This window comes from Glandiceps talaboti, chromosome 2, assembly GCF_964340395.1.
Source record: "Glandiceps talaboti chromosome 2, keGlaTala1.1, whole genome shotgun sequence".
NCBI classification, from domain to species: Eukaryota; Metazoa; Hemichordata; class Enteropneusta; family Spengelidae; genus Glandiceps; species Glandiceps talaboti.
Window position 1 is genome coordinate 12,906,201 of NC_135550.1, and position 24,466 is coordinate 12,930,666.

General features: G+C 33.7%; 2 protein-coding genes across 2 annotated transcripts; one reads left to right on the plus strand and one right to left on the minus strand.

Annotated features, from left to right (window-relative positions):
- Positions 1 to 1,197: 1,197 nt before the first annotated feature.
- On the minus strand, positions 1,198 to 12,263 carry LOC144449890 (general transcription and DNA repair factor IIH helicase subunit XPD-like). Its single transcript, XM_078140439.1, has 21 exons — positions 12,162 to 12,263; positions 11,905 to 12,004; positions 10,910 to 11,050; positions 10,238 to 10,351; positions 9,546 to 9,662; positions 8,919 to 9,035; positions 8,268 to 8,391; positions 7,364 to 7,460; positions 6,926 to 7,059; positions 6,266 to 6,434; positions 5,948 to 6,066; positions 5,448 to 5,517; positions 5,048 to 5,117; positions 4,613 to 4,714; positions 4,303 to 4,458; positions 3,911 to 4,033; positions 3,553 to 3,625; positions 2,986 to 3,140; positions 2,522 to 2,581; positions 1,943 to 2,086; positions 1,198 to 1,551 (listed from the first exon to the last, which is right to left on the minus strand). Exons 1-21 carry the CDS (start codon positions 12,164 to 12,166, stop codon positions 1,459 to 1,461), a joined length of 2,283 nt encoding a protein of 760 aa, XP_077996565.1. The 5' UTR covers positions 12,167 to 12,263; the 3' UTR covers positions 1,198 to 1,458.
- Positions 12,264 to 12,550: 287 nt separating this feature from the next.
- Positions 12,551 to 23,272, plus strand: LOC144444438 (peroxisomal ATPase PEX6-like). Its single transcript, XM_078133853.1, has 18 exons — positions 12,551 to 13,897; positions 14,270 to 14,418; positions 14,827 to 15,016; positions 15,535 to 15,683; positions 16,382 to 16,566; positions 17,244 to 17,321; positions 17,821 to 17,972; positions 18,339 to 18,440; positions 18,665 to 18,741; positions 18,908 to 19,043; positions 19,725 to 19,845; positions 20,008 to 20,092; positions 20,627 to 20,688; positions 21,101 to 21,209; positions 21,462 to 21,578; positions 21,988 to 22,065; positions 22,299 to 22,438; positions 22,923 to 23,272. Exons 1-18 carry the CDS (start codon positions 12,551 to 12,553, stop codon positions 23,060 to 23,062), a joined length of 3,417 nt encoding a protein of 1,138 aa, XP_077989979.1. The 3' UTR covers positions 23,063 to 23,272.
- Positions 23,273 to 24,466: the final 1,194 nt, after the last annotated feature.

Here is a 24,466-nt window from a genome sequence, read left to right on the forward strand (position 1 = left end):
TACATACATACATACGTACGTACGTACGTACGCACATACCTACCTACCTACCTACCTACATACATACATACATACATACACACATACTCATACTATAAAATGCAACTCTTTAGCTTCATATTTCCATGAAAATAATAAACTTTTACTAAAATTACAAAACTTTGACTTTTCTAGCTAAGTTTCTGAGAAATCTATCAATCGCTACATGGAAATCCTTTATGTTCTTAGAAGAACAGGTAATACATAATGTTGTCCAAGGTGTTTCTCGTAATGCCAACAAAACTATGTACATGTATTAACTCTACTGCAATACTAAAACCATGGGAGCCAGTTTAAGTTGAAACAAATTGTTGTCTGACTCACCAAAAATTGAACATTGTAACATTTTCTTGTGTGACTCAACTATTATCTCACTAAAACTGCTACATCTTATTGTTTGGCTTGAAAACTATTTTATCAACATTGCTACATCTGTTTTGTCTGGCACAAGAAAGAGTGAAGAACACTTGTTACACTTTAATAATCCACCAACAAGCTTGCAAAACGTCAAATTTGTTACAATATAAAAATTAGCAACAATGTACTAAGTTGATATTAGCTCACACAAGAAAATGTAGCAACGTTGGTAAGATTTTTTGTCACTCCAGACCATGAAAAGAAGCAGTATAATAAAGTTTTTGTCACTCAGAAGATGAAATTTAGAAATGCTAGTAAGATTTTTGTTGAGCCAGATGACATTACTTCAAGTGAAATGGATTCCTGTGTATTACATGAAGAACACCAAATCTAGTTAAAGTACATTAAATGCATCAAAACGATGAAGTGTTGTGCTTTTATAAACAAACTGATAGTAATCTAGTTAAAGTACATTAAAAGGCTTTGTGCTTTTTTGGACAAACTGATAGTTACATAGAGGACAACTTTTTTTCCCATTTCTTTACATTAAACACTAATTCTGAGGTTCAAAATTGGTCTTCTCCATTTGTTGTAATAATATCACAAAGAATAAATTTCCTAAAAATACCCTTGGTGAAAATAAAATCCCAGTAAAAGAGTTAATTCTTGATTCCAACAGAAATCAAATCCCTTGTGGTATTGTATGAAAACTTCTCTTAGTACCTCTGGAACAGGGACAGTCTGACAGCGGTAAGAAAATAGATATATTCTACATATCCTGACCCGACTCTGTCAAAGGCACTTATTGTCTCCTCCTGTGCAGGATATAGAAATTCTGAACTTAATGTGGCAGTGAAGTGAGGTGTAAATCATCTTAATGTATGTTTCTTTTACTTTATTCAATACTTATTGAATTCACACACAGAGAAGAGTGGTTGTACATGGTTCTTGTATCATTACAAGATTGTTGTAATGATACAATCCTAAATTCACCTGTATTTTTAACAGGGTTTTGCAGTTGGAGTTGAGTTGGAGCATTAGCTGTAGAGCTACCAGCTGGGTTTACATTTGATGTGCTGTCTGTTCTATTCTTTTCTGCATTTCTTCACTTTCTAATTGGTCCAATGTCAACAAAGACAAACCAAGTTGATCTTCCTGTTGATCAAAATAACAACACATAATGTGATAAAAGAACATTTACTCCAAACATCTTCTTTGCATCATGTTAACAAACACTGTTTTATGACTAAATGACATTAAACAGTTTCTTTCAGTCGTCCAATTGTTTTCCTATTTCCTAATTTATTCTACACTACGTACAGATCAAAATATCTCAAAAAGTTTCCTATGGGATAAATATCATCAAATCACCTATTATATATGTTATATGATTCTTGCATTTATTTGTCCCGATGTTATTTGACTGTTCAATATCACAGGGCTTGTTTTGATTAACTTCAATTTGTTAATTCTCAAACATTTCATATATGGTAAAGAGTTAAAACAGTCATGTACTAAGAGATACTGTGATACCGGATTGACTTACCCTCCTAAAAGGCTGTGCCATATGTCTGAGGAATTTCTTAGCCACCTGAATAGCTTCATCAGTGGAAAGGTTAAGTACACTATCCATCAAATGTTCCTGGATCCATTTTGGTAGTTTACCTCTCTTATCTGCCCTAGAAAATCTCTGTAAATGAAAAGAGATAATATTGAAACACACTAACAGATATCAAATGCTTGAAATAACACTCTGCTGTGAATGGAAGAAAGGTTTTTTTCCTGAGCATATGCACAAGGGCTCCTGGGACCAATAGTTTAAAGCTGATTGTCAATGTGTATTCAAATTATAATTTGTTCAAAAGATCTTGTTTTAGACTGACTTTTCATAAATATACTTGTTTAATTGTTAAAATATAAAATACATGTATTTACTACCTTATGTAATAACAATGAAGGTGTCACTTTGGACAGACCAGTGTAACAATAATACCTTACAATACATACTACCTTATGTATGTATACACTGTTAATAAAAAGCCACAGAAGACGTTTCTTTTCAACATGGTTACATGTACACACAAGTAGTCATGTAACTGAATATGTTCATAACACCAACAGTTACCTTATCAGCAAATATCATGATGCCATAGTCAGTCTTGCCTCTCATAGCTCTACCAACACACTAAACAAAAAGATGACAAACAAAAATTAATCAAAAGTACAAAATATGCAGATCACAATTTCATTCAATGATGAACATAACAATACCAATCATGCAGGGTACAATATTTCATACAATGCTTCATATGTACTGCCTACTTTCCAATTTTTTTCAAGGTTAACAAATGAATAGATACACTTTGGCACAGTAACAAGTTCATATTAAACTACATGTAAGGTGTACTAGATACTGTTACCATGGTGATGAGTTCAAATTAGACTAAGGTGTCCATGTCACTGTGCTACAATTAAAGATATTGCCCCATACATCCTGACTACCATACAACTAGTTTCTAAAAGTTAACAAAGGAATAGATATGCTTTGGGACAGTGATGAATTAAAATCAGACGAAGGTGTACACATACCTGTGCTGCATGTCTCATGGCATCAAATGTTAAAAAATCATTCTCTCTAATCTGATACTGGTCTCTGAGATACTCCAGTCGTGCCTTCAATATCCTACTTTGAGTGTAGACATATGGAATACCAAACATAATGACAGCTCTACCAAGGTGATGATCTGAAATTGGAAATAAATTTAGTATATTCTTAGAATTATTGTCATCATTTGCAACTGAATTGAATATCCAAGAAAGTACGTTCTATGGTTGGAAATTCATGGCCATTTTGTGGAACTCTATAATCACGGTAGCATTTGATTGTAAATTACCATTCAAGTTTAAATGAGTGATCAAAAGTACTTGCTGATAATGGTCATATTCAGAACATTCAAGTGACAATGTAGAATATGGTATCATTTGTAAGTTACATTTACCTTTGCAGCAACTTCCCTAAATACTATCTACAGACACTATATTTCATTCACCCTATATTACCACATATGTACTCATACACATTTCAATTCATTTTAGGGATAAAACCTATATACACTGATAGGTAATAGAACTTACAAGAGATTTAATGTTCCTTACCAAAATCAATTCCTTCAGACACTTTACCCCTGGCAACTGACAACAAAATTGCACCTCGTCCGTTTTCACATGCCTACAGATTGGAATAAAGAAAGAGTTTTGTGACTTAAATTTGATTTAAATTACCAAACACAGCATCTAGTTCACATAAATTCACACGCTCAAAGAGTGTGAAGACACACAAATGGGATATGATATCGACATGTAATTTGAGTGTTTTTACAATATTTATACAGCAATGATTTAAGAATAATTCATAAGTTTCAAATTATGTAAAATACTTTGCAATCTGGTTAATACATATCATAAAGACATGATTAGCTAAGAACCATTACTGTGAATGAAGGATCATATTTACCTTTTGATAGTTATGCAAAGCTACACTGGTCTCTGCAGCATCTTGAGTTTCAATGAATAATAATTTCTTCTTCTGAATGTTATCAATGATTCCTTGTTCATACCAACTGGCAACTATAGACTCCTACAATACAGAAGAGAAATTAGTTTAGGATATCTTATAAATTTGGTTCGATAATTCATGGAGACATCAAGAAACAAGGTGTATAATATTATATAATATCTGCTCCCATAGATAAATATTTACATGTATAGTAGTAGAGAAGGGGGAGAGAGAGAGAGAGAGAGAGAGAGAGAGAGAGAGAGAGAGAGAGAGAGAGAGAGAGAGAGAGAGAGAGAGAGAGAGAGAGAGAGATTGGAGGATGAATTTTTTTGTCACACTCGACTACTTACCATGTAAACATAACTGGGGAAGAAACAAACAACACCATCTGGTACAATGTTGGCCATTTCTACCAACAGGTTGCCATAGTTACGAATGACTGCCATGTCTTCTCTGCTCTCGAATTTGGAAGTGATGGCCACCTGATCATTGCCTCTACCAACAATCTACAGTATTTGATTTATAAAAGCAAGCAAGAGGCATCAGTAACAACAATAATATAAATGGTTACAATGATAACTGAAAACATGCGTTCATAGAAGTGACTGGAATTTGAATAAAGTGTGTTGTCATCTGTGTAAAAGAGTCATACAAACTTACCATTGGACAAATACAGTTCCTTGCCAGTGACATAGTAAAGGATGACATAGTAACTGGTCTGAAATCTAAAATCTTGGGATACATATCTAATGGTGACAGTGTCTGTGAGACAAATGAAAACAAGTTATTAGAATGTAATATGCATAATGCAATTTCAAATAACATCTGAAAGTAAAATCAGTAAAATCTGAAAGTTTACTTGATTTCTTACTGATGATATTCAAGTTTCATCCTACAGATATTAGATTGACAAAATTTGAGTCTCTCGAACATCATGATTTATTAGATAAGGTACAGGAACCTTTATATTTAATAATGTCTGCGGGCGATGTAAGTGTCACTTGACCAAAAACTATCCCTGATGTTACTATCTGGAACAATGGCAAGATTGCATGTGTAAATTGCGGTATGTAACAAAATCTTGATAGCACTTACCCCTGATGTAATGACCACTGACTGAAACCTATCAAAGACAGGTTTAATGGCAATAGAAGCATCCATACAGCTGTCATAGAGAAAAGATAACATTTCAGTACACTTGCTTGCTCATCCACTCACTTCTTGACTTACTTTATCATTCACTAATGCTTGCTTAGTCACTGAACCATTCATTCATTCATTCATTCATTCATTCATTCATTCATTCACTCACACACACACACTCACTCACTGTCACTCACTCACACATTCACTCACCAGCAAATCGAACCGCCCACCCACCTACCTACTCACCCACTCGCTCACTTTAAGATTAGATGTAATGTTGAACAACACAAATGAACAACACAAAACCAGTAATTAGATGCAATTTGAAAGTATTTGCCAAACTACTCACCTAAAGTGTAAGACTGGGTTTGGTATTGTAGGTGTTCTGTCATCAAATGGCTCTATTATCAAACTAAAACCTACAAAAATAATATAAAACCGCTTCAAATAATTTGCCAAATATTTCAAATTATTTGTTAAAATTGGAGAAGCACAGAGTATACATCTATAGCAATGAATAAGAGAAATTAAACCTTGGAACTGTACTTTAATTAGATTATATATAAAAGTCCTATCCAGCTGCATGTAACTGACAGAAGTGTGGATTTGAGCAAATAGCATATTCAATTGTTCTTGAGAAGTTGCAAACAAGAGTAAATCTTTACTACTGCATCAACTAATACTTTTCATGGTGAACGATTTTCCTGCTTGCTCTTGCAAGTACATGTTGACGGAGAACTTCAAATGATGACATGCTTGAGAAGTCAACAGACAAACAAACAAACAAACAAACAAACAGAGGTATGTAAAGTCATGCATAAACAAAACATAGATAAACAAATCACTGACCTTTAGTATAGGTGCTGACGAGAGTAGCAAAGTTAGCAACAAGGCTGATAGAGGACAAGTCTTGAATTTCAGATAGTTCTAGTACTCTCAATAAGGAATGTAGTCTTTCAGAACAAAACCTAAAGCAGGAAAGATATATAAAAATATGGTCACAATAGTACAGTTTCTGGCACAAGTGGACTCATTATGGTGTCTTAATTTTCATACCTGCTTGTTTTGTGTGAACAAATTTACTGAATAAAACAAAACATCTCATCACCCTCCCTATGAAAGGAATTTTAATATTACCGAATATGTATTTCATCAATCTATACTCACCTGAGTGGTTTCCTTTCAATACAAACTTTACTATAGATATCTTTCAAGAATGATGGTGGACTTTCTGACACGACATGTTGTACTCGTAGTCTAGTCTTTAAGTACTCAAGGAATCTTTTCATAAATCCTATGAAATGTTCAGCATTTCTAATATTACCAGGAACAGCCTCTGAAAAAGAAAATTAAAATCAATATAATTGCAAAATGAGTTTAAGAATCATGAATTTTTTAGAATTGCCTTGAGATTTCTGAAACAAAATGGGCACTCATTATTAATGCTGACTATTGTTACATTTGCTTATCATAACTTTGGGAAATAATTGGTTACTTTGTAATTTGCATTATACCTGTTTGACAAGCCCCAGAAGCATTTTTGTAAAATAAAACTCTGGAGGTGAGGTGTCTGATAAAATCCTAGAAATAACAGAATAAATGCATACATTGCAACTTTATATAGTAGAAGTATTAGTATTTGAAAAGTTTCTGAAAATAATTCTGATTTTTCTGATTGAACTCTGCATGCAATAGAAGTAACTGATTATCATTAATATCATTGTCAGCTTCAGTTTTAAAAGACAACGTTTATAACATGATAGCATACAATAGCTTAGACATTGGGCTGAAGAAATTAGGTTAAGAAATTATACTGTAATTCTGTACCTTGTAAGATTTCATCTGGTAGCACAGGATTGGCAAGTTGTACATCGGTTTCCCTGGCAACACTAGCTTCTCTAAGACCCTCCACTAGTCTTTGGTATTCTTGTCTTAGACGGTTAGCATCCTTCTCCTTAATTCTATTGTGAAAAAAAAATACAACATAAATTCATTGAATGTGTTCTCTATATTTGACGGACAAGAATACAGATACAAAGAAATTTAGAGATTTGAGAAATATACATTCACTACTGTTAGCATATGTCCCATGACGGATGTTTACAGTTTTTGATCATTAATACTAAAATGACATATGCCCTAAGTTTTTGATTTGAGAGAACACTTTTCATGTGACACTGATTTTATCACACTTGTAATACCATAGATATACAGTCTTTTCACTACTCTTTGATATTTTGCATCTACCATTTTAACCACACTTACTTGCTAATTGCTGTCTGTAAAGTCTCTACATTGGTCTGACATTTTTCTAGTGTTCTCCTTGTAATGTTTACACTCAGTGAATCTATACACACATTATCTAGAAATAAAACAATAAGTACAGTTAGTAAGCTGTCAAATTGCTAAAAGAGTTTACCACTGGGGTTATGGATATGTGAATGTTTTTCTTGTCTACAAACTGATAATGAATATATTAACATAACTAATATAGGTGATGACTGTCATATGAACTATATCATGTCATAATTGTATTAATCATATGTAATCATAAACATTTTGAACAAATTTTTTTCAAAACATGAAAACTCTAATTTGAAATTTTCCATGACTTCATATATTAGAAATGCACTACATAACTAATGAAATGCAAATGGGTTATATAGACTTGTTACCGGCAAAAAGAATTATCTTCTAAAATAATTTCCTCAATTCACCAATTATTTTCAACATGTCTTCATTACTTCCAAAATTGGCTACAAATTCGATATAGTGCATAAAATATAAATAATAATAAAAAATCTTTATTTATATTGGATAGTTCTTTAAAGTATATAAACACTTGTCTCCTAAGAAGTCCAGTGAGGGCCATCCCTCATGGGTTCAGTGTTAATGCAGAAGAAAACCGGAGTACCCGGGGAAAACCTACGTTGTTCGGTACGTAGAGTCAAACTGAACGACACTTTTCTTACTTACAGCATGGTTAATTTTATCCCTAGCTGCAGTGGTAAGAGGCAAGTGGTTTAACCACTTAGCCACCAACAATGCTTTTAATAAGAGTCTGATGTGTATATGGGATAGAGAAAAGCAGAAAGGAATTCAGCTATTTACATTCTTCATTGTGATTAATATACCAAACTTGTTGAATGAGACAACTTATTCCACATACCAATATTGTGGGCTTCATCAAAGACAACAACAGAATTCTTGGCGAATTCTTTAGAGACAATGTCAGCAATTTTTGGGTCCAGTAAATAGTGATAACTATATACAATTATGTTGGCATGTAAAATCTGTAATCAAAACAAATAAAACATTAGGTACAGTTAATTCTCATGATAAAATTCATTTTATTGCATGGTTCAAATTCTGATTAAACAATTGTTCACGAAACAGATAATGTTGGACTATATCTTTTATCGTTATATCTACATTTATCATCCATCATCAGAGCACAAGTCTTAAAGAAACTCTTCACTGCTGTTTGAGAATAAATGTGTTTATGTGTGTGTGTTTATGTGCATGCGTGCATGTGTGTGTGTGTGTGTGTGTAATGTTGATAATTTGTTCACAATGCTGATGGAACATGTTACAACCATTAACTTTTGACCTTAAGTTATAATTAAATTCATCACGAAATGTATTTCTTAAACAAATTCCAGTTTGTTTGCCTGTGTAAGCATATTTCATTATAATAACACCTTCAAACTACATATGCAATGCACTGGCTGAAATCAGAGAGATCAAGAGGCTGAGGAATCTTATCAACATGTATCACTCCACTGTTTATGTAAAATATCCACATACATTTGATACTTACTGAATACCTAGCCATGAAATATGGACACCAATTACGTTGTCTTCCAAAGTCTTTCATATCATCTATACTGTAAATACCTGATGGCAATGGAGTCTCTCTACCAATCGCATCAAAATCCTAACAACACATCAATGTAAAATTCATTAACATGTGCACTAGCAGATGAGTACATAACAGTAACCGGGTCACCGATTATTTCCTAATGTTCATATTGAGTGTCTGTTTATATTTTCATTTGGTCAGTATATGTTGAAAGCTGTAATAAGAACAGTTTAATATTATGATGAAATAGAGTTTAAAGTTCAGTTAAAAGTACAATTTCTTGTTTGCCAGTTTACTGTAGGCAAGTATGACAGCTTAAGATAGAATATCAATTATTTGATATGAGTATTGCAGAAACATCAAATGACCAATTGAATTTGTCTATGAAGGAAGTTAGATGTGTCTATGTCCATATACAAAACCAACTGCCTTCATTCTACGTACAACAGTTATATTAAAAAGCAAACCTTACTGTTTCTTTGACTAGACTTCATATTTTAAATGAGAAAACTATACTACATTGTATAGTCCATACAAACTAAGAATGCAAATCACATATGTTGGTAGCAGTTGCGAAATACTTACTTCATAAAATGTACATACTGGTATCGTTGGATTGTGTCGGTGTCTTTCTCTGACATGTGAAGCTGTTAGACTGAAACACTGACTGTCAACAACTTTACCTACACTACTTCTGCTGACCTGTGAAAGGAAAATATGACGACAACATCATTATCACAAGTCTACCAGGTTTTCAGACTGTCAAGCTCACATAACAAGAAAGAAACCTAATGCAGGCAAATCTTGTATTCAAACAAAGTGAAATTAGGATGGAAACAATGCTATTGGTTTTTCTGTCGTGTGGTTGCAAGTGAGTGACACACTTGTACTTTGTCAACAGTGACACATTTAAAGGGCTTTGTTTTAATCCCGGGTCATTGGATTAGTGTTATCTTAATAAAGATTACATGGAATCATTCTCCTGTTGTGGATGAACTTTTATAAGTCTGACAAACAACAGTTTGGACAACTACAACAACTATCTGGGGCTAAATAATTCTCTGTATCTTTCATATTTTCTGGCCTGGGATAAATGAAATTGTCACCATAAATTTGTTCAAATTTGTTCATTTGTTCTCAACTGCAGCTTTTAAAAGTCCAGAGCTTTACTCATATTTGGGCATAGACCACAAACTGAACTCAACGGATAATTGATGAACATGTCAAGATAGTCTTGTAAGTTCATTCGAAATGAACATTATGACAGTGGTACATACTTCTGGATGAATACATAAATTCCTTCTTGATGTCAATGCCAATCCTAGAATGTTAGGATCTTCTCCAGTCTCTTTTTTGTAGTATTCCATCAAATTCTTCAACTCTTCCAAAACCTGTTATTAAACAACCAAAATATCAGATCTTTAAAAACTATTCATACCATGTCTGATATCAATGAACTAACATTGACAGTGAAAACAAAATGTTTGTTTGACGAGAATATTTGTATGTTTTATGTATTTTATGATGCAGTTAGTGAATTACATTAATTCGGTAATTTGCTTTTTACAATTTTTATCAATTCATACTAACCAAACATTTGATTGTTCTTTGCAGCATAAATTCATATTTGACAATATTTATTTTTAAAATGTTGCAGATGTGATATGAATACCTATTATATGAAATGTACATGCATCATTATTATTATATGTTATATAATAAGTGCATCTCACAAGGTTATTCCTTATCAAACTTATTTTTAAATGGGGAGCGAGGACGTAAAAGATTACTTTTGCATGTTTACTGGATGAAACACATTTCCAGTAACATTGAAATCAACTTTTTGTTAACATTGATAAGCCTTAATATAGTAATGATAACTGAAATAGAGATATGTATATATATAGTTTTTATTTTCATAGTTTATATATGTACATGTCCTACATCACCTTTTCAATCTCTGGAACTGTTCTGGAGCAATAGATGAGTTTTGTTACTTCTAATGGATGGGCTTTCTGGTAGGCAATGATAAGGGACAGCAGAGATACTGTTTTACCAGTACCAGAAGGCATCTCCAGCACACAGTGACCCTGGTAAGAAAGTAAGGAATAAAATAATTCACATAAACATTATATCAATAGTGAGATGTGTGGTTTTATTTCTGTACCAATAAAGCCAAGATGTAAGTTTTCATAATGCAGGTTACCATTAGGCCAAAAAAAAGGAGACTTGTTTCTGGTCAGGACATTTTGTCTAAAGTGGTGCGAGGATGCAATTTGTTTTATTATTATTCTCAACAAATCTGTCACTAAGTCTACTATTTATGGCAGTTACTACACTGTTCGTTTTATTTAGTACTTTAGAGCAAGTGTGTATGTATATATAGTTTTTATTTTCATGATTGGATCTGCCGTTGTCTTCACTGAAGTAGGAAGGGTTATTTTTGTGTTTTTCACACAGATCTGCAGACTGCATTGGCTGGACAGACATGACAAAAAGAAGACTGGTGCGAGAGAATGTAGGTGATGTGCATGCTGACGAGAAACAGTTCTCTGTGTTGCTGTTTACACTGTCACATACATGATCAGTCAGTCAGCCAGTCTGTCCATCCATCCAGCCAGCCATCCGTCTGTCCATCCCTCCCTTCCTCCCTCCCTCCCACCATCCATCCATCTATCTTATCTCTTTCTGCATCACAGGAAAAGTGATATAATTTCCCTTTTAAAAATTGATTGTCCCAAAGGGAGCATTTCCTAGGTTATGTTAATATGCACTTTATCTTCAAGTCACTAGCGGTTCACTGAAATATGAAGACACTGTACCTGGAAATGCTTTAAAATTGTGACAATGCAATTGACATACCTAATAATATGTATACTATGTCATATTTATAAAATGTATGCATGTATGTATGATGTTAAAGTTAATTCCTATATGTATGTACCTTGGCATCTAGAGCTCGTTTCAGTTCCTGCATATACGTGTACTGCTCAGGATAAATATAGTCATAGGGAAAGTAAACCAACAAACCATCAATATTCAACCTGCAATAACACAGCATGATTCAATGCATAAATTAAATATAACTTATAATATAAGTGTTGGAACTTGTAGTTGTACATTTATTGATTTATTCAAATATCACACACAAATAAGTGACAGTCCACAGAAATCTGGACCAAAAATGAAAATGTTACTTACTTCATGTTTGGAGATACACTGCTACAGACTTAACAGAGTGAATTATTTACTGACTCAGCTCTTATCATTTGAATTCTACGCAACATTGTAAGGACAACAAACTCACATGTGATGGTAAAGTGCGTTCACCGTATTTGAACTTTAACCCGGAAGTAGGAACGTTTCAATAAGACCCTCCAGCTACTGATATTTTTTAACGAAAGCAAAGCGTAAAGGGATAGCCCCCCTTCATGTTTGTTTATCTTTCAAAGTTTAGCGGTAATTCTGAGTATATTGTCATTTCCTCGGAGCTACTAATTGCGGTCTTTGATTCGAAATTATGCTCTATTTAGTAGAACAATTTTTTAACCTTAAAGTCAGTAAGATAGGGAGTCTTACTGAAGTAAAACATGGCGAACAGGGTCGCGAGTGTCGGTTCTGGTTGGGCAAGATTTTGCAATTGTTCCAACTTCCAACCAGTCCATCCTCTATATGTTGGCATAAACCAGACTCACGCGACATGGTTAGTTGGCGAGAAAGTTGAAAATGGATCTGTGGTATCTATCCTCCGCCCAAAATACCCGGAAGTGACGGGACAGCAGTCGTCAGAACTTTTCGTCTGCTTGCAGTTGGGTGAGACAACATGTATAAAATCAGTTGCGGGGTTCAGTGATGTGGACGTAGTTTTGCACACCACAAAATATTTCCATGCACATTATAGAATAGATCCAGATGCAGTTGTGTTGGTTAGACCTGTTAGAACGTTTCCACTGCAGAAGGTTGTCTTTGGAGCTAGGACCAGGGCCAGTTACCTGTGGTCCAAAGGCCATGAGTTTAGTACGGGCATGCTCGTGTGCAGTTGTAAACAGAAAATATTGGCACGTGAGGGCGATGTTCTCCTGACGCCACTAGCAAACATGACCAATGGAAAAGATACAAGAGACTATGATGAAGTTTTCCACCTATGTTCCAACTTGGTTGTGTTAGAGTGCCAACCAACGCTGCAAGGTATTATCACTGTTCATACATCTATAGTGGTGTTGCCCATCGCAAATGACAACATTGATGATGAAAAGACAATCACCAGTAAGTCAGAGACAACTGATCTCTGCAAGACTGAAGAACCATTGCTTCTGTCAGACTTTGCAGCCTGTTTGAAAACAATAGATTTCACGGCATCCCTTCTGCAGCATGGACAAATTCAAAATGCTGAAGCTACCAGGACACTAGCAAAGTTGAAATCTGCCAGACATTTGGCGAAACTTTTAAAGACCAGACTTGGTCTCAAACCAATCGTTCTTCCTCAGTGCAATGACTTCCTTGATATCCTGAGCCAATATCATACAGATAACATGGGACAAGTTGATCTCTTAAATTGTGTCGGCGTAACTGCTGCCACCTTACAGAAGTTGAACAGCTACAACGGAGGTTGGATTACAGTGCAAATGTACAGTGATCATTTGGAAGAAACACAGGTCATGTCAGTAGCACCAAATCCAAGTCCTGAAGTCAAGTTTACTATCGATGACCAAGGGAATGCACCCACCCCACCAACTGTCAAGATGTCTAAGATGCATATTGCAAACGTGTGTGTTGTTGCAGAAAAGGATGAAAGTGAAGATGCCTTAATGCATGAGAAAGATAAGACAAAAATGCAACTTAGAGACGATTCAATATATTTGTCACCATTGTTATGGTTTAATATGCAACATCATCCATCATCTCTTATACAGCCTAATAGTCAACTAATTGTTGAGGTATGGGGAACTTTACTTGTTATTTGTAAACGTATTTGCTCCCTAAATCAAAAATCACAATTAGACCAATTACTGCATAAAGCTATTGATTGGTATTTGTGAATACTGTTTTTGGTAATACATGTATACTGAAATGATTTACTAAAGATGAACACACTATATTCAATGTTAGGAAAGGCATACATTGTATTAGTGGATATATTCTACATTTCACCTGAGTCCCGTAATCAACTTACCAGGGTTACTAGGTGTACTTTTAGACAACGTTTAGAGAGTTTCAACAGGTTTCCCCATGTAGCTTGTCAACATGTTATTCTGTTTTACACACATTGACAAACAAAATAGCTGTACTTTTATTTCTCTTCACAATAGAGTACTGGTATTAGGCCATCATCTCCACTGGATTGCAATACAGTCTTGCCTTTTGCCAAATCACTACATATTGCATTGGTCAAATCACCATCATATTCCATGCATGGTAAATTTGACACAGCTCTCAAGAAATACTTCTCCATCACCAGGTATGTTATATGAAACAATAGGAACTAATTATTAATTAAAACAGTTTTAGCATAGGTAACTTTCATAAGGAGACTGAAAATGCTATCAGACGAAAATCCAAGGAGACATCTCAATTTTTCTTTATTTACCATATTTCTTTTGATGTGTAAATAAAAATAGAATATAAAGGACGGACACAATAAATGTGAAATGCAAGAAGTGATTTAAATCGAGCCTTTTCTTCATCAGATTTTAATCAGATTGATGACAATGGCAACAGCACTAACATTCAGAAAACAATGGAAGAAGAGAGACTCAAACAGACATCATGCAGACTCTGAACCAGCCATTCTATCAATGAGAAATATGCAAATGTGTCATGAAGTTTGAGTGCAAATTATTATGCATGTCTCATTATATTTTCACAGACTAGTAAGAACTGATGATGTGATCTGTGTCAACCCAAAGGGAAGTAGTGATATGATCTCTGACCTGACTGAAAATCCACTCACAACTGCACAATCTGACTGTGTCTATTACAAAGTCGTGAAGCTGGAACCTATAGTAGAACATAACACAGTGTACAGAGCTGATGTGGAACACACAGCAGTCTATCAAGTAGGTGTACATTAGCCCACCCAACAATGTGGGATTGCAGAAGAGAAGAGATGTGATAGGGTCGAGCTATTTCAATTTATGCAGAATATAAACAAGCCTGATGGCTTACATAGAGGAAAACTAAATACACAAGAAAACCCCAACGGGGAAGAGCAAACATGATCTTATGAGAGGTACACAATTTATAGGGGACAACAAGTCTATAATGCTTCCTTGCTGACAAGTGGCAATGATATTTACTTTCTGTTTACTAACGAGATAAAACATGCTTACTACAAAATATAACCTATTGTATATAGAAATAAAAAATATGAAACCTTTACACTTATCATATGAAATGACTTTTCTCAACAAGACACATATTGTCAAGAAGAAGAGAGAAAGTGGACCAAATCTCGACTTTCAAATCTTCAAATAGCCGTAGACGATTGTTATTTCCCAACAATACAACTGTTGATCAGAATTATTTTTTTCGGAGAAAATCTACAATTTCATAATTTCCCTGTTCATTCATCCAGGAGCCAGCAGTTAACAGCTTCATTCCAGTCACAATGGATGCCTACCATAGCAGTAGTCTAGATCCAATATGGAAATCTCCAGTACCAGCTGGTCTCTATGAATATGTCAGCAAAATAGAAGCATACTTGATGACATTCCTACAACCAAGGTGAGCTTAATATTGCACATACATTTAAAATACAGAAATAATGATAATACTTACTTAGTTTGAAGATTCACTAGTACTGTATTTATTGTAGCAGCATTTTAACTAAGGTTTGATTGATCATAATACATGAAAATTGTAAATTGATGCCTACATGTGACAAATTGTTATTCTGCTAAACTTCAAAACATCAGTATTCATGATACGTCAATGGTACAAATAGTCTATTACCAGTGGCAAAAAGCTTCTGATTCACTCTAATTAGATGATATTTCCCCCAATATTTTTCTTGTTCAGCCAAGGAAAATATGAGTGACCTAAGAGGCCTTTGTCACTACAAGTCACTAGACGAGTAGTGACAACCCTTACATGTAGCTCATGAGTATTTTCCGGCTGAATGAAGAAAAATATTGGAGAATAACATAATTATTATACCAGCGCCAGTAATATCAAAGAAAAAGTAATGACAATTATGAATGTTTTGACATATTTTGAACAAGCAGAACCAGTGATATAGGTACACATTGTCGTGACATAGATGGGCATTGTCATGACGTAGAACGACCAGAATATATATTCCATATTTTTTGTTCAACTTGGCTCATGTATGGTATAATAGTATGTATACACATTTCAAACAACTGATCTTGTCTATCCATAGATCTGATATTAGTATATTGTGATTTCCATATTGTACATAGGTTTGGCTTTCATAACATACTGCCATGTATACTGGTAAGTGGACCAACTGGAAGTGGCAAGACCACAGTTGTCAAAGCAGTCAGTAGATGTCTTAATTTACATATAATGTCTATGAACTGCCATGACCTGTGTGGTGACACATCTGCTGCCACTGAAGCCAAAATTAAGAATACATTCCACAAAGGTAAGTGTTCATTGTGTATCACTATCAGTGCTGATTATGAGGTGTGTACCCTTAGATTAAACAGTCATGTGGATTTTACATTTTGTAATTCTCTTACATCAAATGAATAGTCATTATACATGTACATGTATGTCCTCAGTTGGGTGCAAATGAATATTATTTGATTAAGAATTTTCCTTTGAGCAAACTGTAATGTCTTTCTGCCAATGGATTTATACATATAATGTCAGAATTTTGTGATGCCTTGTTTCTCTCATCGCCAAGAATCAATTCAATTGTTTTGCAGTCATTTGGTGCATACAAAAGCATAGCTCAGTAGTAGAAATTGCCTATTGAAGGTGTGTGGTAGAAAAGGATTAAAAACTAGTTGAGTAAAAACATATAGCTGATAAATTTATAAGTTGGTTCCAATCAAAAGACTGATATGATTTAGTCATTTGGTAATAAATAACATAACACTAATACAAGAACTTGAGTTTGAGTCTCTAGTGCATGCACTGCTTCATTGTCAGCATTGAAAATGAGATTTACTAAGTACTTCCTTGATAAACAATGGATGTATAATTAATTTATGATTATAATGAATAGCCATATTGGATGAGCTTTTACTTTTCTGTGATCGAAATTGACACTGTCTTGTTTGTTTTATACTGTATATTGTGTATATTGATTCACAGCTAGTTTACATACCCCATGTATGTTACATCTCAGGAATATTGATGTCTTATCCAAGGATAAAGATGGTACTGGAGAAGGTAACTTCGTAGGCTTTGTGTAATAGATTTCATACCTTTAGAGTTGTGCTGTTTAGCAGGAGTATGAAGAGATAACATTCTCCATGAGTTTCAATATCTAGTCGCAATTTAAGATGCTTGAAAATGTCCTATTTGTTAACTTTCAGGATTTTGCCAATGTTTAACCAATTACTATTTTGAAATATTCACTTCATTATTATTATTATTTTTTAAATAATTGCCAAATTCACATTTTCATAATTCTTACAGTGTCCTATTATAAACTTGTAAGACCTCAATATGGATTTTGTAGAACTTCATCATACAAAATGACTGTATAGTTTGCATGCCTACTTGAGGTTGGATGCATTTGCTAGTTCATACTGTCTACAAAACACATAGTATGAATTAAATGCAAGGCGAAATAATGTGAAATATTTTTGGACATAATGTGAACCATCATGTATTGTAGCTTTACTTTTTAATAATCTTTTGACAATTTCGTTATCTCTTTGATCAGACACTAGAGTCGCAAGCAGTTTAGCACAGATCATTTCATCATTTACCAAGCAAGACAGTTTGTGGCCCCTTGTAGTCATAGCAACAACCAACACTCCAAAAGATATCAGTGCTGATATTCATAGCTGTTTTCTGAATCATTTCACTATGGAGGTAAGCTAAGTTTGAAAATAACTTTATAAATCTCATTTTTGACCTAAACGTGGATTATTTCATTATTTTTTTTCTTGTTTTTGTGTTCTGTATTTTTGTGTACACTGTCATAGGTGCTGTCTTTCTATTCTGAGACTTGTTATCATAATCCTGTCACTTTTTGCTCTTTGCCAAACACGTTCATTACTGACACACTGGGATCAACATTATTCTAGGATTTATTTTGTCCTTGTTTGTATCTATACATAACATTCAGTATTTACCAACACCTATATAACCATTAAAGTTGTTCTGTAGATATGATATCTCAATACATATTCTTTGGAGTCTTTACAGATAATATCAATACATTGCATTCTATTGTAGGTACCATCCGAAGAAGAGAGACTTGAGATACTAGAATCTCTATGTAGAGATATACCTTTAGCCAGAGATGTCAGTTTACAGCATGCAGCCAAGAAAACAGCTGTAAGTGTTTGATCAGTCTATTTCACTGTCTACAAGATGTTGATGATACTCTTTCAGTGTACAATAGTTTGTGAGTTACTAGTTGTTTGCTAGTCTTATTGCAATCAATTATACTGTCATAAACATATTCTTGTATATGTTATACATGTATATATATATCAATTTTGCATGGATATCTCAAATTTCTAAGCTAACATAAACAAAGTAATGTCATTCGTTTTCAGGGAATGGTATTAGGAGACCTCCATGCTCTTATAGCAACTACTAATAGATCAGCTTATAGAAGAGTTGTACAGTCTTGGTAAGTGAATGTGAAACTCCCTTCTTATCCCTCTCATTGACATGACTTTCATTTAAATTAGATAATTTCTTTTAACACATTTAAGTATACTCATGGAGAAAAATCTTTTCCATCATATTGATTGACACAGAAAGCTTGACTGATGATAATTTTTTATACTATTTAGTTCTATAGGTAGTCGATTGTCCCTTCAAGAAGAGAAGGATCTATGCAGTGCAGGTGTACAAATGCAAATGAAAGATTTTGATATGGCATTGGATCATTTACAGTCAGCTCATTCTGATGTGATTGGAGCACCTAAGGTGAATTCATTTATTTATCTCTTGTACAGTAGTATTCATGTAATGAGACTTCTGGTATTGTGATCAGTAAATTTCAGTAATAAAATATGTTTCAAAGTCTTACATTAGGAAGTGTACTTCTGAATACATGACATTTTCAAGGAGATAGAGAAATTTTGAATTAGATTACTTATTAGTGGTTATGGTTCAAAAACAAGAACCACGATATCTTGATGAAATTCTCATAGGTTTCCTTTGATGGTTAAATTGCCAGGAAAGAAAATTAGATAAAAAAATCGAAAAGCACAAAATATGAGATAAGGGGTAATAGCGGCAAGTGGGTAAAGCATTAACAACACTATTTATATATCAGGTTAAAAGGTAATTTAGTATGACTGATATAATATACAACATGATTTGATTTATAAGGTTAAGGAACAACAGGTTAGGGACTCAAAACAAGTCTTTCCAGCACATATCTTACACTCATTTTTTCCATTGAGAAAATGAGGTATGATTTAGACTTCTAGATTAGGGACTTTGAAATTGAAACACTCATGCTTGGGTATATCGATCGTGATACCCAGAGCCTAGTAAATGAACAAGTGTGGGCCTTTATCTGAATTGATACTGACTATAATACTTAGTCCATGGCCTCTTATTGACTATAACTACATGTATCTATATTGTACATTTAACTAGGTACCTAATATAACATGGGAAGATGTCGGAGGATTAGCTGATGTCAAAAGTGAAATATTAGATACTATACAGCTCCCTCTACAGCACCCTGAGTTACTGGCCACTGGACTCAGAAGATCAGGTATGGTTGAGTAGTTACTGTATACAATCACACTTTAAAAACATTAACAATTTCTTTTTGCACCAATTAAGTGGATTAGTAGAATTTCAAAAAAACTCTCCATAATCAAGGACATATTGTAAGAACTGTATCACTTTACATGTTTGGGTTGATGTTTTCTAGGTGTATTACTCTATGGACCACCTGGTACTGGGAAGACTTTGTTAGCCAAAGCTGTGGCTACAGAATGCTCCCTGAACTTCCTCAGGTGAGTTGTCAAATATAATTTGAAATATGTGAAATTATTTATAATACCCACAGTGTGTGTTTTGGTATCCAACAGTTATTTCAAATATAAAATATAAAAACTACATAGCACCAAAGTAAAGCATTTTCTGTATGTACTACAATCGTTTGTAGCATCCATATCAAGTGTAAAAGTATACTGTTTCATTTGCTAATTGAATGGTCACATGCTAGACTTGTAAATAAACCAATCGAAATAGTATACTTTTACAGTTGATATGAATGCTATAAATGAATGTAGCACATAGAGAAAGTGCTTTACTTCAGCGTTACTTGTTGTGTTATTATGAGGCAATGCAGGTGATCATTCTAGAGTTTATGTTTTATATTGATACTGCCTACTACAAGTAAGATCACACTTTGCCAAAATGCTTGAGTCCTCAGGTCTTCCTCAGGATAATAATAATACATTTAAGTCAAGCATAAACATGATACATCACTTCCCTGAAGAATATCTACAGATGCATAATGGTAATTTTTCAATCTTTTATTTCAGTGTGAAGGGCCCTGAGCTGATAAACATGTATGTAGGTCAGAGTGAAGAAAACGTCAGGGAAGGTAAGAAAATATGGGTCAATTAAATGCGACCCCCACTTTGCAATCTTTGTTTTTATGAGTGTGTTTGATTTTTAGGTACAAGTAAGCTGTATAAAAAAAAAGTAGTCCTGGCCAGTAAATGAAATTGAAAGAGTTCTACTTTACATGTTCATTGTATTGTCTGTCATATGTGCACTGAAGAACATGTATAAAGAGAGGAGGAACTTTGACTTAGATGAAGATACTTATAAGAATTTACAAGTACCACCTTATTGTATTATCCTCATCTCAGTGAGTTTAAAAGTTAAACCGTTATAGTGAAAAGAATAGTTATACCACTTGACCTAATGGAATATTGTTGCCTCTTTTCAGAAAGCATATCAATACTAATAGTGGATAATTTACATGCTCATGTGCACCTCTCTCTTTGTAGTCTTTCACAGAGCTCGCAGTGCTAGACCATGTGTTATCTTCTTTGATGAATTGGACTCACTGGCACCTAACCGAGGAAGAAGTGGTGACTCTGGTGGAGTTATGGACAGGTAAATATCATGTATAGGATGGTAAGGCTAGCAGGTATAAAAGTAAAACATTGCCTGAATACATGTACATGGTAGTGTACAATTCTCCAGTATACATGCAAATGTATGATGATGTCTTATATCATGTGATACAATACCTTCTCATCTTGAGTTGTTTGTCTAAGTGACACAAGCCATCTTAGATCAAATTTACCACAATATCATGTCGCATCCATGTTAATGTTTGCTATAATTGTTTTTTTCTGTTGACAGAGTTGTGTCTCAGTTATTGGCAGAGTTGGATGGACTTCATAAAGCTAGTGATGTGTTTGTGATTGGTGCCACCAATAGACCTGACTTACTAGATCCTGCATTGCTTAGACCTGGCAGGTAGGATTTGATATATAAAAACAGTTGCCTTCATATATGCTGTATGATAATAGTGCACTTAGCCCTAGCAGGCTGCATTTCATCTTGGAATTTCCAATTTCAATACCAGCTTCTCTACAATTTATTGCCTTCTGTAAAAATCGAAAAAATACTGTTTAAATTTTGTCTCTGTCTATCCGTTTGACTCTCTCAGCTGTCTGTTTATGAACATGATAGTTGAAGAACAGCTAAAGAGTTTTTGATGGTATGGGTAGAAATGCCAAAATTTTGAACAAAATAGTATAATTAGCCTTATTTACATTTACATGATAGTTGACATTTCTATACCTATACTGGAAGCAAGCAATATACTAATTCTCGCTATGAATTTTCATATTCTGATAATTGATACCTATTTTACAATTAACAGGTTTGATAAACTACTGTACTTGGGTGTCAGTGCTGATAAGAAGTCACAGCTGAAGATCATCAAAGCCCTTACAAGAAAGTAAGTTGACATAGAAAATCAATTATACAAAATTTTTTTTTTTAAATCACTTGCAACATTGATCCTTTCACAGACAGAATATCTTAAATACAGAAAAATGTCCACCTGCTATGGACTATTACAAATCAATCACAGATTCACAAAATAAGATGTTTTGCATACATTTCTTATTCAGTGTGTGTAAAGATGCATTTGTGTTGTTGCTGATTGCCAGTATTTTGTTCTATATACAGGTTTCAGCTTTCTGATAACTGTGACTTGGAAGACATAGTAGAGAAATGTCCAATGAATTTAACTGGTGCTGACTTTTATTCACTGTGTGCTGATGCTATGCTTAATGCAGTCAAGAGGAAAATAACAGCTTTAGAGCAAGGTGGGTGAAGTCTTGTGATGAAATACCAACCTTTGTTCTAGGTCTGACAGTTTTCTTCTAATCACTTAACATTTTCCGGGTTTTGTCACATTTAATATTTGTGCATCATTTTGTTTCAATTTTAACCATTGTTTGGAATGCATTCATGCAATTTCCTTGGAGTATTTTAAGTATGTTTTATCTTGTGCAATAGCCATACCATATAACTGTATTTTCAAAATGTCAAACAGCAATTATTTAGGAACAGTTTGATGGAATACACAGTGGTGTTTATTTTACCAAATTTGAAACAGTAAATCTAAAACTGCCAAAAGAAATTAATATTATTCCCTTTTTTTCAGCCCAGTTTAGTTTGAAATAAAGTCATCAAAATGATAAAATAAATTACACATATCTGAAAGCACTAAAAAGTACTATGCATCAAACATTAGGATATTATTGATATATTATTTTGACATAAAATAATATTGCTATATTGTTTCAGAAGAGAATCCAGGCTCACCAGACAGTATATCAGTTGAGGCAGATGATTTTCTGACTGCCTTGAAGTATTTGACACCATCAGTATCATCAGAAGAATTACTTCATTATCAATCTATCCAGCAACAATTTAATCGACCCTAAAAGGAACTTCAAACTGCTGACTTTCAAGATGTGTTCATATACGATATACCAGCAGTATGTTTTTCCATATCTTGTCCAAATGCCAATTTGACATGAGCAGGAGAGTGCAATTTAATCATTAAGTTCATGGACATCATGTTCACATTTGCACTTTGGAGTCAAACTGCAAAGTTAAATGTAAATGAGTTTGTCAATCATAACAGGATCTTGCCCTACTCCAGCATAGACATTTTCTGTTGAATATTTAATACACAGAATGATATATTCCAGGGTTTAACTTGGCCATCAATAGAGAAGTGTTACCAAGTCAAGAACTGTATCACAAGATGTGTTATTGCATCACAAAGTTTTGTGACGTTCTTGACAAAAGACCACTTACTTTTTGAAATCTAATTCTTGTCTTTCTACACTGTTATTGCTAAATTAGAAAAGAAAGTCCACCTGCCAATTGTCATACAATCTTCATAGAAATACCTATCGTGTATGGTATACATAAGATGCAAAGGTTGTGGAAATGCAACTTTTTCAATTCTTCAAACTTCTGTGCCATATTTTAAAAGTAATATTTTACTTCCAAACCTCAGAAATAGGTATTAATGATATTTGAGTTATTATACACAGTATAATTACAAGTGGATTCCTTTTGTACTTTTATACAGTAAGAGATAGTTGATTTTTTTATTAACTTACAAATATGCAATATTGTTGTATGTTATATGGATTGGATTCACATGATGATCTTAATGACCAAACACCTTAGAACCTAAATGCACATCAATATACCATAAGCAGAGTATCCTTTGAGTATATTGTAAAAGTGTGAGACATCTTTGAATACTACACCGTTATATTGTATTCATATGCTTATAACTCATGTGTTTTTGGTTCAAAGGATACACATCTTATAAATGGCGTGTCAACCTTTTTCAATATGAAATGATAGATGCAATAACTAGATGCAGTTTACTTGAGATGTTATCAAGAATTGCTTTAAACTTCAGGAAACGAATTTAATTATGAAATTAAGAATTGTGAGACATCATTTCCCCACTATGTTGTACATTCCTACAATTACAGTCCTATGCATTGTTTGTTATAAACAATACACAATTCAGAGATATAATGTAGACAGTTTTTCATATTGAAAGAAAGGTGCAATACTTAAACAATACGATGCAATTTATTTGACATAAATTGAATCTGGTTCAGTTACCAGTTAGGAATCGAATTATCCTTTTTCAAATATCGAATTTTTATTGTATTTCCAAGGAAACCTGTAGCAATCATATTTCAAAAGGTTATGTAAGTTTCAATTTAGCCAAAGATAAGAATAAAATAAGATCCACCATTTTATGTGGCTAGAAAAATATGATATTCCCCAAGGTCATTATTGGATAACCGATA